The sequence below is a fragment of the Lathyrus oleraceus genome, chromosome 2 (genome assembly GCF_024323335.1).
Source record: "Lathyrus oleraceus cultivar Zhongwan6 chromosome 2, CAAS_Psat_ZW6_1.0, whole genome shotgun sequence".
NCBI classification, from domain to species: Eukaryota; Viridiplantae; Streptophyta; class Magnoliopsida; order Fabales; family Fabaceae; genus Lathyrus; species Lathyrus oleraceus.
The window spans coordinates 8,251,509-8,269,665 of NC_066580.1; the positions used below are offsets into that span (position 1 = coordinate 8,251,509).

The 18,157-nt window shown below is 34.7% G+C and overlaps 1 protein-coding gene across 1 annotated transcript; it reads left to right on the forward strand.

Moving 5' to 3' along the window:
• Positions 1-7,362: 7,362 nt before the first annotated feature.
• LOC127121615 (uncharacterized) lies at positions 7,363-10,698 on the forward strand. The gene is made up of 6 exons (XM_051052074.1): positions 7,363-7,488; positions 9,019-9,120; positions 9,229-9,433; positions 9,597-9,711; positions 9,822-9,964; positions 10,013-10,698. The coding sequence occupies exons 1-6, from the start codon at positions 7,363-7,365 to the stop codon at positions 10,696-10,698; spliced, it is 1,377 nt and encodes a 458-aa protein (XP_050908031.1).
• The last annotated feature ends 7,459 nt before the right edge of the window (positions 10,699-18,157 follow it).

Sequence of the window (18,157 nt, forward strand, 5' to 3'; positions counted from 1 at the left end):
CCATGTTGTCTACAACATACAATCACACATGTCAAAAAATAAGCTATGAGACTTCGTCCTCATCAAAAATATCTTTCTCTTTGCACGACTGGCTGCACTCACAATGGTGTATGTGTCAATTTTCCTCCTCCTTACCTCAAAAGGAAGCACCTCACCAGGGCCAAGCCCTTCTTCATAACCAAGCCTTTGAAACTAGGAACGCATGTCTTCCTTCATCAATACCTCGTAATGGGAAAGATGACCTAGCTTGGACGTCCCAACGAAAATGAGATAAGGACCAATACTTCATAAACATGCCCTTACATAAGAGAGAAGGTTTTACAGGGGTAGAAGAAAGTAAGATGAGTCTCTTGCGTAAGGGATTTCACTAGTCCCAATTGAAGTGGTAAAACCAAGGGTCGTCTGGGTGGAAACTAATGAGCCCTTGGTTGCAATAGTCATCTTGAGAAGTGTGAACCATGTAGAATAAGTTGGAAAACAACCCAAGTGAAGGCTTCCAAGACTTATGCTCAACACACAATTGAAATACCCTCATGTAAGCCAAATACCTCGGATGAAGCTGGGAAGTGGCAACCTTTAAATGCTTCAGGACGGCCAATTCGAGAGTTCAACCTACTAAAAGCTCTTAAGATTTACTAGATACTCTTAAGAACAAATCTTGGGTATGAGATTAGGTATTTTCTTTTTTATCGAACCTCTATAATTTAGGTGTTATTTCTATATCCCTTAACTATTTACTTTCCGCATATTTACTTTTTGTTGCAAATTTCTCAAACATTTCAAAATGTTTTTAAACTCTGAAAATGATCCTAAAAGTTTTTCAAACTTTCGTTTTTCTGAAACAAACAATTCACTCCCTCTTGTGTGTAGAGTCACATGTCTAACAAGCTCCACCAACATCACACCTCTCCGGGCCAAAAGGCAAACTTTTAAATGTTTGCTAGGTCTGATTCAAGACAATGCATCTGACCTACCCTAAAGCTCCAAGTTGGTCTTCACATCAGCGTTGTTAGGTTCACGGTTCTCAGGTAAAGCTGGACGAAATCATCAACGCCTTCTCTCATCTGCTTGTTAGCTTGTATTTCCTCCCTAGTCAAAATAGGTGGGGCCATATGAACCTCAATACGATCTTCCTATTCACCATCATTATTAAAGAGATTTGAAAGAGTCGAGTGAAAAAGCTTTCTTAACAAGGGTGTTCCCAAATACCCTTTATGAATCAAAATCATCAAATAAGGATATAACTTCTTGGCCCAAGAGATCATCATCAATGGGAGGGAGATGATAATTAGGGGTACCCTCATTCTCACAACAGAAGAAATATCACTATCAAAGTCACTCACTAGGTTAATAATACTATCACTCATCCTGACTAGAAAACTGGAAATGCTAAGAAAAAGCTTAAGTTGATGTGGGTGTCTGGGTATTTGAGATTGATGAAGCGGAATGAATGAAAAAAGGTAGAGACTCTAATCAAGGAACTACAATCACTCTAATTAATGCTCTCGAGAAGGAAAGGATGACAACATTTACTAATAAAGTGTATATGAATGAGCTTGAATGTTAAGGATTGTGAAAAGTTTTTCAGCGTTCAACCCTCTATCTATATGCAAAGATTATTGAACTATCCAAATTTGCAAGGGAAAGAAGTAGGGAATCAATGATTGGATTTCTTCTTGGGAATGCAAACAAACTCGAGTGCACTATTGGTCAGTCATGCCCTAACTTATCGCGTAAGCCCATGTGTTAGAAGAAGTCAGTGAAACATATCAATGATAAAAATGCAGTTAATGCGCTTATTCCCCACTACTTTTTCAATTGACTATAAGCGTTCCACTTCCAGTTTACATCGGACAACATCCTTTGAGGCCGACCAAAGTCACTAAAGGCTTCCCCCACTCTCCTAGTTCCCGACAAAGCCTTATAAGCAACTGTTATGGGCCAACCAGAAGGCCAAATAGCCGAGTTCTAATTCACCTCAAACCCATTCCACTTGACCCAAGTATAAAAGTCAATTCACATGGAAACCAGTGTACACTATATGATCTCGATATTTACTACTCTCATATTGAATTTTGAAATTACTTTGGGCATTGGAGTTCTAACCTTGCAGGTTTATCCCTGCACCGTCACACTTGAGATCAACATCATTGGTTCAAGATCTTCAGTTCACCAATTGCATTCAATTTTGGTTCTGGGACGAAACACCATTAAAGTATTATGAAAATCGATAGAAACATGTATAATTATTGGATGTCGTAAGAGGTTATAAATGATGCCCTAGATTTTTCAGATAGGCTTCATGTTTTCTATAGTGATTCAGGTTTGGTTCATACCATGCCTTTATAACTAAGTCGTTATTTTGCGACAAACTTCATTCAGAATCTCCTCACATTCATCACCCTTAGACATGTTAAAAATAATCTTTCTTCTCTCAGCAACACATATCCCATGGGCAGTCAAATCAAGCAACTTATTATAATATTATGACTGTAGTTGATTTCCTTACCATAGATATAAGAAAAAAACATGTGTAATACCTCATTTGTGAGCGTTCAGAAAAGAATTTTATGACAAATGGTTGATTGTTCTCCTTAACCATTTTGTTTAGTTTCACCTAATTTCTTTGATAGATCATGTTAAAGAAATCTAGATAATCATCCGACCCACACACACAAGATACAAGTGTATGTGGATGATAAAAAATGTTTCGTTTAAAGGGGAGCATATAAGTGGGTGAACTCACATTTATATGGGGACATTGTTATGATACAAGTGAGATTGAAATCCCACATTTGTTTGAAAAATGGAGATCGAGAGAACTCATAAAATGGAGAGTGATGTGTGGTTGTTTTCGATTCAACTTGAATGCTTTATCACTACTCCAATTTTGTCCTTTAAATTTGAGGCTTTTTAAGTCTGTTATTCATTACCACTAACGTGTAGCACATATTTGTTGCAGGTTGTTTGTTTGTCTTTCGTAATTAAAAATAAATAAAAAATTATATTAATATTTATGTTATTAAAAAATAACACATTAAATTCTAACATTAAAATTTTATTTAAAAATTAAATGAGATGAAGTAGAATGGTATGAGATAGTATTAAATAACATCTTATTATATAATTTAATTAAAATTAAATGTACGATAGTGAAATGACATGATCCTCTATTTAAAATATAGATTTAAATGGTCTTTTGATTCTAGTAAGTTAGTGAAAATTTATTTTTTTTCTTGTAATTTATTTATTTTGTTATGAGTCCCTATATCTCACTCTTGTATTGCTTTTTATCCCTAAAACTAAAATTAGCAGAAAAATTGGAATGAAAATCGATAAGAAATCTATAAATATTTCTAGGAATTTTGACTTTAGAACTAAAATCAACACAAAAATAAGATATAAGGACTCAGATAAAAAAATTATAACCAAAAATTAATATATATATATATATATATATATATATATATATATATATATATATATATATATATATATATTTATAACAAATCATTACAAACATTTTATTTTATTGGGATGAACATCATTATTATTGAAAAAACACCATTTTTGTATTATTTTATAGAAACTCCACAGTACTACGAACTACAAAGTACTCTCTAGACACGTGAATCGAAAGCAAATTACTATTTTAAGTTCTACCCATTAAAAAAAAAGAAAAAAGAAAAGAAAACGGTGATTAGACTGAATAGAAAATGAAATTCCAAAGAAAGGAACAGTGACTAGTGACTCACTACTGACTGAGTGAGGAATTCAGAATCTAATTCTAATTCTAATCCATCCACACCAAAACAAACACACACAAGCTCAACTTGCACCTCACTCTCTCACTCATGAAGATCCCAGAAAAACTCCTCAAACTGAAATATCATTTCCTCACAACAATCCTCTTATCTCTAACCCTCTTTTCTCTCATACTCATGGCCCCAAAATTACTAACCCTAATTACCTATTTCTGGCCACTCTTTCTCTCCACCGCTCTCGTCCTCACCCTCGTCTTCGTCTTCGCCAAAACCTGTCCTCTTCCTCACACCGACGCTTCGATTCATAAGGATCTCCTTGATTACGTCTCCGGTGACCACGAATCGCAGTTCGATCTTCACAATAAGTCCGATTAAGTACTCCGATAAAAGTTACCGTCACAAGAAGGTGCAGAAGATGCAGATCCGGCATCGATATGTAGTAGTACTAATCCAACTCTATTATTGTTTCTTTAATTTAGTTTAATCTTTTTTTTCTCTTTTAATTAGAATTATCTTAGTAGTTTTATATATCTTGTGAATTTGTATCAAGATGTGTCTGGGATTGAAATTATTAATTAAATCCTTTTTCTTTCTATTTTTCTTATTAAAATGAAGTAAATTTCATATTATTATTTTATTTTGGGTTTAATCGATCCTTAAAGGAAATGTAAATTTGATCGTACACTAATATTCTTGCAAGCATCATTTTGGGTCAATCGTACAAGCACCACGTGACATCAATTCTCGATGTTGGTATCTCTCAACCATTCTATTATTGTTTACGGGACGGATGATGACTACCGTTAGATTAAGATTAAGATCGGACGGCAGAAAATTTAAACAAGACTGAATTGACATAAAATTTAAATAAGACTTTGAATTTTTTAATGATTAAAATTCTTAAATTTAAAATTATATCATATCAATATTATTCAATCCTATAGATAATCCCATCCATATACACGAGTGGTTTGATGTATGGATTTTGCTATCTCATAGATAATGCCTATCTCCATTGCTCTATAATTGTCCTAGATTTATCCAATGGAATGTGGTTTTATATATGGATTTTGGATTTTTTTTTAAAATCATATTATTGATAGAGTAATCATTTATGATGACTAGTTTTTGCCCGAAAATCTAACTGTTCATCTTTATTTATTGGAATCTCTTTTTTTAATTATATTCTTCTCTCATATATATATATATATATATATATATATATATATATATATATATATATATATAATAAAAAGGAAAATGGGCAATCGTTATCATTTTTTGAATGATAAAATCAATTTTTTTAACAATTATATGTATTGATCAAGAAGACATAACATAACAATGTACGAGTCTTGGGACACTATGTAAAAGATTCACCGTCTTGTTTTTGGTGCTAAGAAATAAAAAGTGTCAAAGACAAATGGTATAAAAGCATGTTTTATGTTGAAACACACTTTCTTATGTTTGACCATTTTACTTGAAGGGACTTTGAAAATTGTCTATCCCACAAGAAAAATTCAATCCTTAATCACACTAGAGGAGAAACATCAGTCAAATTCATATATGCATGTTTTCCTCTTACCCAAGCATACACAAGAACATCAGTTGGCTTAAGTGCCCGTTTCACTTCATGTGGGATGATTAAAAAATCCATAGGCACCTCTTTCTTCATAGATACTCCGCCCCGCTAAAATATATCAAATAGGACATCCTAACAAAAATCATGTCGTTATGTAATGCATGGAAACTCCCTAGAATGAATCATATGTTCCTCAAATGTATCCAAGCACGTCTTGTGACAGAGAGAGAAAATCTCGTCAATAAGAAATAAGAGAATCATAAGACAATATCTAAGGATAATACGACACTCTACCAATGAAATGTGTTTGCCTAACCCATCAATAGGAATAGAAAGAAGAAAATCCTAAGGATGTGTTGCTTGCTAATAACTAAATGACACTCGCTAAAACATGTTTTTCTTTAGGAGAGACGATGTCTTGATGACAAATCGACAAGTGTACCGATAGTGTCGAAGTAATAATTAAAAAGACTGTCTTCACGAGGATTACAATTTAACAAGGTATATGATTTGAGAATTAAAGGTAACAAGGGGTTTTTCGAGTTTGAATGCGAAAAGTAAATAGAAAGGTTATCAGAATGCGAAAGACGATTAGGTTTCATCTTGAATCCCCTGTATGTTACTGTTGATGCTAGCATCTACCTACTCTTATGATGATGAATTCAATTACCACGACAGTTTAACTAAGCCGGTATACCCAATCTCTTGGTGTATAACTCACTATTCTAAGCTATAATTTTCTAATCTATTAGGCCATTTCAATACTTAAAATATGCAATGTTTGTCCGTTAAACCCTAAGTCACAACCTTACAATTCCCCATCTCTAGCTCAATTATTAGGTTGAGTAATTAATTTAGGTCGAATTCATACAATTTGGGTTAGTAATTAACATGAATCTGAATCGATATATGGACATTTGTAAACGCATATAAATCATTAAACACAAATATTAACCGAATAGAAAACTGAATCAATCAAAAGAGTAAATAGTACAAAGGCCTAGCATATGGTCTCAACAGATCCATACAGGTTCATTTAAACAAAACCTAACCTAAGAAAATTAGCTACTCATAACTAGCTAATTTATAACAATAGAGATAAGATAAATATACATGGATTTCTGGTTAGAATTTGACTTAAGATGGTGAAAACCTTTGCTCTAGAGCTTCACAATATTTCTTCATCGTCAGAATTAGGTCGGCAATAGAAGATCCTAAAAAAAGTGCAAAAATCCCTTAATAAAGTTGTAAAACGTGCTAGATGTAATACCCTAATTTAATTAATCATTATTTAATTGTTTATTAGAGTTAATTGAGTGATTTATTTAAATATTTTTTTTATTTAAATTATGACGTGTTTGGTTGGTGTTGATATTTGTGATGTTTGTGCTAATTTAATTAGTTTGGTGGGAATTAAATTAATAAAAATTGAGAGAATATTAAGATTTGGGTAAAAAGTAAAAATGATGGAGACTGAGATGGTTAGTAATGAGGAACTTATGATTAGTTGGAAAAATATTACAATTATGAGGCAACTAATTATATTATTATATAGTCAGAATAGATATTAAATAGGTTTTTAGAGCATTTGTCAGTGTACGTGAAAAATAAGGAGTTTAGAGAACAAGAGGCACTTAGAGTTAAGGCTTAGAGGAGAAGACCGTAGAGATAGTTTGAGAGCTTGCTTTTGCTGGAATTACAAGGTAAAAGAGGATTATTCATCTAAGGGTGTCTAATTCATGAAAAGATAGAGAGGTTTCCCTTAATCTTAAATATGATTTTTTATTCATTTTCCTTTGATTGTATTATTGATGAATTATATGAATGCAATTCTGTTTTATTCCATAATTTGATTGGAAATTTGTGCTATGTAATTATGGTGATTGTTGCATATGCTAATTGTTCACAAACATGGCGTTTGATATGAAATTGAGGGTTTTAGAGCATGAATATAATTCTGAATTTTTGTGATGAATTAATGGAAAACATGATAGATTAATAGGAAATAACACGCTAATGTGTGATAATCATATATACGATGATTCTAGAATGTTTGGGATTGAATTGGAGGGGTTTTGGGGGTTCTGTAGAGGAAAATCACGTTCCGAGTTTTACACGTCTGAACTGTCTCGCTTAGTGAAGGTGAGTTCGATTAGCGAGCTACTGTGTTCGCTAAAGAGAGCGTGATAGGGCGAGGGTTCTGGGTTTCTGTGAGTCTCGCTTAGCGAGCGATTCGTCGCTCAATGAGCAGAGGTCTCGCTTAGCGAGAGTGACAGTGCATAGTTACTGTTTTTATGTTGAATTATCGTCCCATTTCTGAATCCAACGATCGTGAGTTACTGATTGAATGTGTTCGATAAGATAAGTTGACATGCTTGCGTGTTGTGTGAATCTATGTTCAATGTGTGGATGTATGTTGTAGATGGTATATATAATTGTGTGAATTATTATACATGTTTATCGATGATTGATGAGGTGAGAGGTTCAGAGTGAACACCACTCATATTGTATTGAGTTCATGATGAATTACAGTCAGAGTGGAGTTATAGTCTTTACTATGTTGTTGTATGATCATTTACAGTCAGAGTAGGGTTGTATTCATTATTGTGTTGTTATCATTGCATGATTAAGCGCCATGCATCATATGTTGTCATTGTTGTGAAATAGACATGTTTCCTAGTTCATAGTGTGGACTAATGATTTGTCTTAAGCTTAGAGTTGGGGTTTGGAGCTTAGAGTGGGGGATCGGGGTTCACAGAGATTGGAACCCGGTCCGTATGAAGAACTGATTGTTGACTCGGTACCACATGCATGTAGAGTTGAATTGTGAGTCCAATTCAGAGTAGGGACCGTGACAAGCATGAGTCGAGTCAATTTTTGCATTGCATTATATAATGATTGTGCAATTGAGATGCTTGTATACTGATGAATACTTTTGTATGATTGTGGGAGTTTAATTGTGATATGAGTGAGATATGAATACATGATTGTTTGAGGTGCATATCTGATACATGTATGATTTGTAGTGTGTGAATCTATCCTGATTATTTATGTACCATTTATTATTTGAATATATTCTCACCCCCATTTTGTGTTGTAACGTCTGTGCTTTGCTGGAGTACAAATAATCAGGTACTTGAGTAGAAGCTTGAGGTTGAGGACGATGTTATATCTCTTTAGTTGCTTGACAATAGGGTATTATAGTTTAATTCGCTCTGATATGTAACAAAGGGGACAGGTTATTCTGTTATTTGTTTTATGTTACATATCTTCATTTAATTTTAACATTGAACCATTTTTCAAACTCTTGGTTGTTATGGCTTTTATGTCAACTATTTCTAATTTTCCGCTGCTTATTAAATGAGTTATTTTTATTCATGTGATTTAAAATATGAGTTGTTCGTATGTTGAGTAACATTCTACTTGGAAGATTTATGTTTTGTTTAATTAATTATCGAGTTGGGAAGTAGGGTGTTACATAATGGTATCATAGCAGGTCGGTCCATCCGACCATGTTTTGTCAAGATTTTTATTCCCTAGTATGTGACATGTGTATGAACATTGTCGATACATGTTTCTTCTAATAATTATTTACTAGTATGCATAATAATGCTTGGAAGAAATGATCGCACAATTGTTGATGCTTTGGAGTCGTTGGCTCATGTGATGCAGGGCCAGCAACACCAGGCTAGTGATAAGTTCCGTGGATTGGGAAACTTTTCGCCAACGTTCAAGGGCAGATATGATCCGAAGGGTGCGCGGGCATGGCTCAGAGTGATTGAGATGATTTTTTGAGTGATGAATTAACTGAAGTTCAGGGTGCAGTTTGGTTCTCACATAATGTCAGAGGAAGCTGAAGACTGATGGAATAATACGTGTTAGGGACTAGAGGCTGTTGGTAATGAGATTACTTGGGCTGTGTTTAGAGCGTATTTTCTAGAGAAGTACTTTTCTGAGGATGTGCGCAGTAAGAAGGAGATTGAGTTCCTTGAGATGAAAAAAGGGAATTCGATAGTTGCAGAGTATGCTATGAAGTTTGAGGAGCTATGGAGTTTTGTCCACACTATAACGGTGCAACTGTTGAGAGGTGAAATGTATCAAGTTCGAGAGCAGCTTAAGACTCGGGATTAAGCAAGGTATTGATTATCAGGAGATTCACCAGTTTTTTGTGTTTGTGAATAAATGTAGAATTTATGATGAGGATAGTAGAGCCTGATATTGTCACTATAAGAGTTTTAATGGGAATAAAGGGAATGATCAGAATCTTGGGAAACTGTATAGTGCTCCAGCTAACAAAGGGAAATGGAAGGCTGACCATAAATATGTAGGTGGGAAAGAGCTAAGTGGGGAGGGACTCTTACTACTGTAAGATGTTTCAAGTGTGGTGGGTTTGGACATCATGCTCCTGAGTGAAAAAGCACAATTGTGAATTGCTTCAAGTGTGGGAAGCTAGATCACCGAGTTGCTGATTGTAGGATTAATAATCTGGCCTGCTTTAACTGTGGAGAGCGGGGTCATATTAGTACTCAGTGTGAGAAACCTAAGAAGACTCAGTCTAGAGGAAAAGTTGTTGCTTTGAGTGGAGTAGAGACTACAACATCTGATAACCTGATTAAAGGTATATGTTTTATCAATCATATTCCTTTTATTATTATTATTGATATAGGTGTTACATATTCGTTTATATCTGTCGAGTGTGTGTCGAGGTTGAATTTGGAAGTTTCTGTTATGTGTGGTAGCATGGTCATTGATACTTCAACAAATGGTTCATTGACTACTTTGTTAGTGTACCAGAATTGTCCTTTGATGATTTATGGTATAGATTTTAGGATTGACTTAGTGTGTTTGTCTCTAAGTCAACTTGATGTTATTCTGGGAATGAATTGGTTGAAGTTCAACCATGTGTTTATCACTTATTTTGATAACTCAGTCCAGTTTCTTGAATCCAAAGAGAATAAGGAATCAAGTTTCATGACCATGAGAAAGGTAGAGATGTCCTTGAGTGAGAGTGATCATGTGTTCATGGTGTTTGCATCCTTGAGTGGGGGAAGCGAGAGAATGATTAAAGATCTACATGTTGTATGGAATTTTCATGAGGTGTTCCTATATGACATTAGAGATTTTCTGCCAGAGCGTGAGGTAGAGTTTGCTATAAACTTAGTATCTGATACTAGTCCCGTGTCAATGGCTCCTTATAAGATGTCTGTTGCAGAGCTGAGTGAGTTGAAGAAACAGTTAGAGGATCTTCTTGAGAAGAAGTTTATTCGACTAAGTGTTTCACCATGGGGAGCACCAATGCTATTAGTTAAGAAGAAAGATGGTAACATGAGGTTGTGTGTTGATTATCGATAACTGAACAAGGTTACTGTGAAGAATAAGTATCCACACCGAGGATTGATGATCATATGGATCATTTAGTTGGCGCCTATGCGTTTACTAAGATTGATTTACGTTCGAGTTATCATTAGATTTGTGTGAAGTCAGACGGTATTCTGAAGACCGCATTCAAAATGAGATATGGTCACTATGAGTATTCAATGATACCGTTTGATGTGTCTAATGCGTCTGGAGTGTTCATGGAGTACATTAATAGAATATTCCATCCGTACTTAGATTAGTTTGTGGTTGTGTTGATCAATGATATTGCATACTTTGAAAGAGAAGAAGTTGTATGCGAAGTTGTTGAAGTGTGAGTTCTGGTTCAAGGAAGTAAGTTTCCTTGGTCATGTGATACCTAGTGGTGGTATCCCAGTGGATCCATTGAAGATAGATTTGTGTTTCAATGGGAGACTCTGAAGTCTTTTATTGAGATTAAAAGTTTTCTTGGTTTGGCTGGTTATTATCAGAGGTTCATCGAAGGCTTTTCAAAGTTTGCATTGCCTTTGACTCAGTTAACTTGAAAGGGTCAAGCATGTGTGTGGAGTGTTCAGTGTGAAAAGAGTTTTCAAGAACTTAAGAAGAAGTTGACGTCTGCTCCAATGTTGATATTGCTAAGTCTGAGTGAATCCTTTGTTGTGTATTATGATTCTTAGAAGATGGGTCTAGGTGGTGTGTTGATTCAGAATGGTCAGGTTATGGCTTATGCTTCTAGACAGTTGAACGTTCATGAGAGGAATTATCCTATGCATGATCTAGTGTTGGCCGTTGTGGTGTTCATGTTAAAGATTTGGAGACATTATCTGTTTGGTTCCAGATTTGTAGTATCTAGTGATCATAAGAGTTTTAAGTACTTTTTCGGTCAAAAGGACTTGAATATGAGGTATAAGAGATGGCTCAAATTTCTGAAGGATTATGATTTTCGTTTGATTTACCATCCCATTAAAGCTAATGGCGTAGCTGACGCTTTGAGCAGAAAGTCATTGTATATGTCGATGTGTGAAGGCATGCTTCTCAATATGTTTTGATGAAGACATTCTACAAGCAAGTCAAGACTAGCAAAAAGGAATGGATCAAGACTCTTTACAAAAAGACAACGTTTTCAAGTTTTATCAAAGTCTTGAAGAATCGGTTAAGAATTGATCTTCAAATTTTAAGGTATATAACACTCAATCCCTCCTTATGTATACAAGTGTTCAAAATATTATTCATTTATGCTACATTAAAATGATTTGATGCATTAAAATATAGTTTTTCATTTCATTACAAATCAATTTTTGCATTCTGGGCTGATGTTAATCGGTTAACACTAGGATGTTAATCGATTAACACTTGTTAAAATTGAATATTTTTGGAATGTTGTCAGGTGTTAATCGGTTAACACCAGGATGTTAATCGATTAACATATGGATATTTTGAACTTTTTGTACATTTCAAAGTGTGTTAACCGATTAACCTATATGTGTTAATCGATTAACACTGTACCAGTGCCAGAAAAATTTGGAATTTTTCATTCAAATGTTTTCCAAAAAGAGTTTTTGAACCATGACATCCTTTCATGAATTTCACTCTTTTGTAGAGGTGTTTAAAGACTATATAAACATCATTTCTTCAGATTTCAAGCTCACCTCCTTTTGAAATTTTTTCAAACATTCAAATATTCTCTTCATCTTTCAAAATATTTTCTAAGTGTTCAAAACAAGAATTTTTTAGAGTGAAACTTTCTGCACTTAACCTTCATAAAAAATCATCATAAGTTTCATTCCACTCACAGTGAACACTTATGTAACATTTAGATATTTGTTTGTTATAAGGAGAAGATCAATCCATAGATTGATACATATACAGTTTCGTTTTACATACTTATCAAAAATTCATATTACTTTGTGTATCCTTATTGTCCAGGATTGTTGGAAACAAGAGGTTCATTAAAAGGGAGGATTGTTCTCTTTTTGAAGTTAGTGAAAAATCCAAGAGGGTTGTTCTTGGTGTGATTGTTAGTGTCTATATATAAAGACTATGAATAGTCTTGTAAAAGTCCTAACAATAGTAAAATCTCTTTCATGTTGAAAGGGTACTGGAGTACTCTCGATCTGTAAGGGGAACTAGGATGCCTCTCCATATTCTTTATCTTTAAGCATTTACCGTATTCATCACATAATAATCTCTAAGGAAAGATTCTTAAAACAACTCAAAATCGGAAAAAAGTTTCATAGTACCTAATTCACCCCTTAGGCGCGCACTCAACTTACATGATGCTCATAGTTTCATAGTTTTAGAATTGGAGTTGATTGAGAAATTCAGAGATATGAGTTTAGTGTGTGAAGAGGCTCCTAACAGTGGTATCCTCGAAGAAATCAGAGAGGGTCAGAAAGTTGATTTGAGATTGGTTGACTGGATAATGTTAATCAATCAAGGTAAATAAGGTGTTTTTAGGATCTATGAGAATGATGTGATGAGATTCAGAGACAGAGTTTGCGTACCTGATGTGCCAGAACTTAAGAAGAGTATTCTTGAGGAAGGATATGGAGTGGTATGAGTATTCATCCCTATGCTACTAAAATGTATCAAGACTTAAAGAAAATGTTTTAATGGTTAGGAATGAAGAAGGAAGTAGTTGAGTTTGTTTATGCGTGTTTGACTTGCCTGAAGTTGAAGATTGAACATCAAAAGTCGTTGAGTCTGATGCAACCATTGAGTATTCCTGAATAGAAGTGAGATAGCATTTCCATGGATTTTGTAATAAGTTTGCCGAAGACGAAGAAGGGATGTGATTTTCATTTGGGTTATTGTTGATAGACTGACTAAGTCAGCTCATTTCATACTGATTATGATCGGTTATCCTTTATAGAAGTTAGCCGAGTTATATATTGAGAAGATTGTTAGATTTCATGGTATCCTATATGTAAGACCCCAATTTTGTCCCTAAGATCCCTCATGGCATCATATCATGTCATTTTCATTGCCTCAAGGATCATTGTGCACTTTGCTTGCCTCTTTAGTGGGTGGGTCATCTTTTGAGAGTGGTTCTTGATCACCAAGCATTCCTTTGCATTGTATATCATTTCTTTTATTTCAATCACTAACCAAAAGTACAAAAATATGTCATCTAACCTTGTTACTTGCAAATGAAGTAATCACAGGTCAAAGCAGTCAACACATTCATTGGGCAATAGATGGTGGCCAATTCTGAGATTTGGATCCCCACAATCATTCACAAGAGTTCATATGAGTGGTGATATTATTTTGAATCAAAATCTCAAGTGGTAGAGGCTTGAATCTCATCAAGGCATTCTTCAGTCAACTGAAACCCTAGCCAGTCAACTGTCAAGTCAACTGTGGTTTTGGAGGTGGGAAGTGATGGGAAATACTTCATTCATGTTCAAACAAGTCTCATTTGACATTTTAAACACTCACTTTGAAGGATTTGAGGTCCAGTCAAAATTTGCCAAAAATAGAAAGTGACCTATAATTTGAACTTTCCAAAAATGGAAAGGTTTTCATCCAACTTCAACTTCAAATTACATGATCAAAAATGCTTCAAATGAAATTTTGTTGAACATGAAAGTTGTAGATCTTTCTCTTCCATTTCCAAAATGTCCAAGAACATGAATTTCTAAGGTGTGGTTGAAGAGATATGATCAAAACATGGCCAAGTGTACATGAAGATTCAAATGTGCATAACTTCTCAACCAAAACTCCAAATTACATGGCTCTTTTTGCATTATTCTTGTTTTGACCTATAATTTCAAAATCTTGCATTGCATTACATAATTTGTCATCTCATAATCATTTGCAAAGTCTTGAATTTTTGGAGGGAAATCTTGAAATTTAAAATTGGTGAATTATTTGAGCATTTTGCCATTTCCAATGATTTTAAAAATTCATTTTAAGTGAAATTAACTTGAACTCGTGTACTGTTCACATGCCATTTCCATGCATAAGGGTGAAAACCAAAATTTGTCAAAGCACCTCCAAACTTAATCCATTTTCATTAGCATTGGTTAATCTTGATTAGAGCATGATTAGGAGGGAGTATATAACATAAAACCCTAACAGAATTTCGAAAACAACACACACAAATTTCAGATCTAGAAAATTCTTCAAACTTTTTCTCTCAAATTTTCTTCACATTTCTTCAAACCAAAGCACAATCCACTACTTGATTCATCACTCTGAAGCATCATTGATCATTATTGGACTTGGAATCACATGAATTTGTGCACATTGGAGCAGCTTGGAGCTTGAACTCATCCATGGTGAAATCAAATTCTGCTCGAATCAAGAACCATTGAACCTCAAGATCTCTTCCAATCACTTGTACAAGCTGCCTAGAAGACACTTGGAGCATTGCAAAGGCTTGATTCATCAAATTCCAATTCTGCACTTCAAGAGGTCACGAAATTGATTCTCTCTTTTCTCAAATTGCTTATGCTAATGTTGTAGATCATGTTGTTGTGGTTAATCTGAGCTTTGAATCACTAAAATCCATGCCATATTCATTGAGATTCGACTGTTTGAAGTTTGATGATGAATCTTATTTTGTTCGATCCTCATGATACACGATGTTAGATGCTTAACCATTGCTTGATTCTTGATCCATGATGTTTATGCTACATGTACATGTGCTCAGTTTTAAGATCTGGAAAATTTGTTCATCATGTTCATGTTGAATCACTGTTCATACGCGTGCTTGTTGAAGAAGATGACACAGAGCAATAGGCCACGGTTTCAATTTTTTCTTACCACGAAAAAGCGTTTCCAAATGTTTCCCTAGGGTTTGTTTCCTATTGGCTCATGCAGCGCTCATGCAGCGCTCTGATTGGCCAGAGCCAATTTAAATGAAACGGTGCGTTTAGCACCTGGCGCCACTATTTGAATCCGCTCCGTGTTCGATTCCGGCCTGTACCAGTTATTCAAATGCCATGCCATATTATTTCCTTTCCCTCCATGATTCCATATGCTTGCTTCATACATTTTTTTAATTTTTCTTCATCTTTAGAAATTCATATCTAATTGAATAATGATCCAAAAAATATGTGGTTTTTTACATGATGTCATATTTTCTGTCTATTATTTTTTGGTTATTTTTCCATAAATTGTGCTTGGCTGGAATTTTTTTTGCCCTAGGGTTTATGAACATGTATCATATCTTGACCTTGCCTTGCTTCTTCATTTGTGAAATGCTGAGTTTTTATCCAATGAATCTGAATTTTTGCATGATGAAACTAGACACTTTGCTTGACATTTTGGTGTTGATTTGGTATTTTTACCATTTGTGGTTTCTGTTTTATGATCATGTGAATGTAGGTGTGACAATTTGTGTCACACCTTTGCTTGTTCAACTTATGTGATGTGATTACCCTATCAAATGATCTCCAATTGTCCTGATTTTTTGTGTGATACATATTATGGCTGTTGTGAATGAGCATGATTTTTCTTGGAATTATTTGATTGATTTCTGATTTAATTGAGATTTTTCATTCTGGTTGGTCACCTTTGAGCTTTAAAATTGCCTTGAACTTCAAGTGATTATGAAATGGATTTGGTAATTGATATTGATGTGAGACCTTTTGGATTGTTTCAAGATGTGTTTGAAGTTGATTCATGTTAATTTTCAGCTTCTGTCTTGAATATTTACCCAATCTTTGACCCTAGGCTTTGACCTAGTGGTTTGCTTGTCATGTTTGAGCTTTGATTTCAGGTTGAACATCCAAGTTATATGGTTCATTATGCTTCAACATTTGAGCATTTGATGTTTACTTTTGACTACTAACATTGTGTGTTTTGTAGGGTTGTTAACTCATTTGAGCTTGACTTATGGCTTATGCCTTTGCTTATTGGGTTTGACTGTTGTTATTGACTGTTGTTTGATTGTCTGAACTTTGTACGGATTTGTGTGATGTTTCCACAGGTACATAAGTTGCTTAAGTTCACTTTGAACTTGCTTTTGCTTGGTTGCTTAACCAATTAGGTATAACCTCTAATCTTCATGTAGTCTGGAAGACCTGGCCTGTTATGTGGTCAGGCACCTGTCTGAAGCCCTCCTTAAGAGGCAATGTCTTTGTGTGTTTAATTTTGTGCTAAGCAGGAAAAGTCCTTTGATAAGGCAATTGGCAGATAAAAGAGATGTGTAGTCCATCTCCTGCTATTCTGTGTGTCATCCCTTTGCTCACATAACATGTTGATGCATTGTGGATCTTAACCCAAGATCTTATAGAGTCATTCACTTGTGGAGAAGAGTTCCTACTTTCTGAACTCCCACACCTTCTATTATTCAAAGCTCTCCCTGACCAGGGATAAGAGCTATGAGGCACACCCCTCATCTCTATTTCATCTGCTTCACCCTAACTCTCAATGTTAGGGTTAAGAGCACAACTTACCCCATTCCAGTTGACTGTAAAGTCTAACCTTGTTTGAGCCTAATTGATTGTATATAGTGTGTGCTAATTGACTTGTTTGTTTTCATCTGTGCATATCTGCTTATGTGTGCCTTTGTGCATTTATCATCATTAATTGTACATTATTTCATGATCATTGTTCATTGCTTGGTGACACATTTGTTTGTCCATTGAGGAGTCAATTGTAAGTCCATTTATTGGCAGTTGTTTCCTATGACCATTGAGGAGTCAATTGTAAGTCCAGCTATTGGCAGTTGTTTCCTATGATCTGGTAGGAGTCGAGTATAAGACCATTTATTGGCAACTTGTTTCCTCTTTATTTTTGTTTTGTTTGTTTTGTCCCTTGGAGATTGGTGTAAGTCCAGTTGATTGGCATCCGATATCCATCCTTTGTTTGTTTTAGGAGATTAGTATAAGTCCAGTTGATTGGCCTCTGATATCCATGTTTTGTTTTGCTTTTGGGGAGACTAGTATAAGTCCATTGATTGGCATCTGGCATCCATCTTTGTTTTAGGAGATTGGTATAAGTCCAGTGATTGGCATCCGATATCCACTTTTGTTGGCTTTGCCTGATACTTTGTTCATTTGCTTATTGCATTGTTGCCTATTCCAAAGGAATCGCTTGAATCATCTTCCATATGATCTCAAGAGGTGAACATCTGAGAAGTTTTACATCCCTCACCCACCCATCTTTTGTTTCTTTAAACCTCCTTTTGCATGTTAATTCAAAACCTGAAAACTATTGTGCAAACATTTTCATCTCTTTTCAAATTAGAAACCTATGCCTTAAGCCTTTGACTTTTCAAACTTCATTTTCTTAATACTTCTTCGAATCAAATTCTAATCATACTTTGACCATCTTTTGTGAATAAATCCTAATTGATTAATTTCACTCATTCAATTGTTTTGTGGATTTGCCCATTCTTGATAAGTTTTCTTACAATAACCATAGGTTTGATTTATCCTAGTTGGTTGATGTTAATCTCACCTTTTGTCCTTAGTGATCGAACTGTAAGACTTCCGTACTGAAAACA

What these genes read in the sequence shown, in the direction of transcription:
- LOC127121615 (XM_051052074.1), top strand. Translation starts at nt 7,363, where the DNA reads ATGTGTGATAATCATATATACGATGATTCTAGAATGTTTGGGATTGAA. An exon ending in GTGCGCGGGCATGGCTCAGA is followed by an intron (nt 9,121 to 9,228) that starts GTGATTGAGATG and finishes AATACGTGTTAG; the next exon opens with GGACTAGAGGCTGTTGGTAA. An exon ending in ATCTGATAACCTGATTAAAG is followed by an intron (nt 9,965 to 10,012) that starts GTATATGTTTTA and finishes TTATTGATATAG; the next exon opens with GTGTTACATATTCGTTTATA.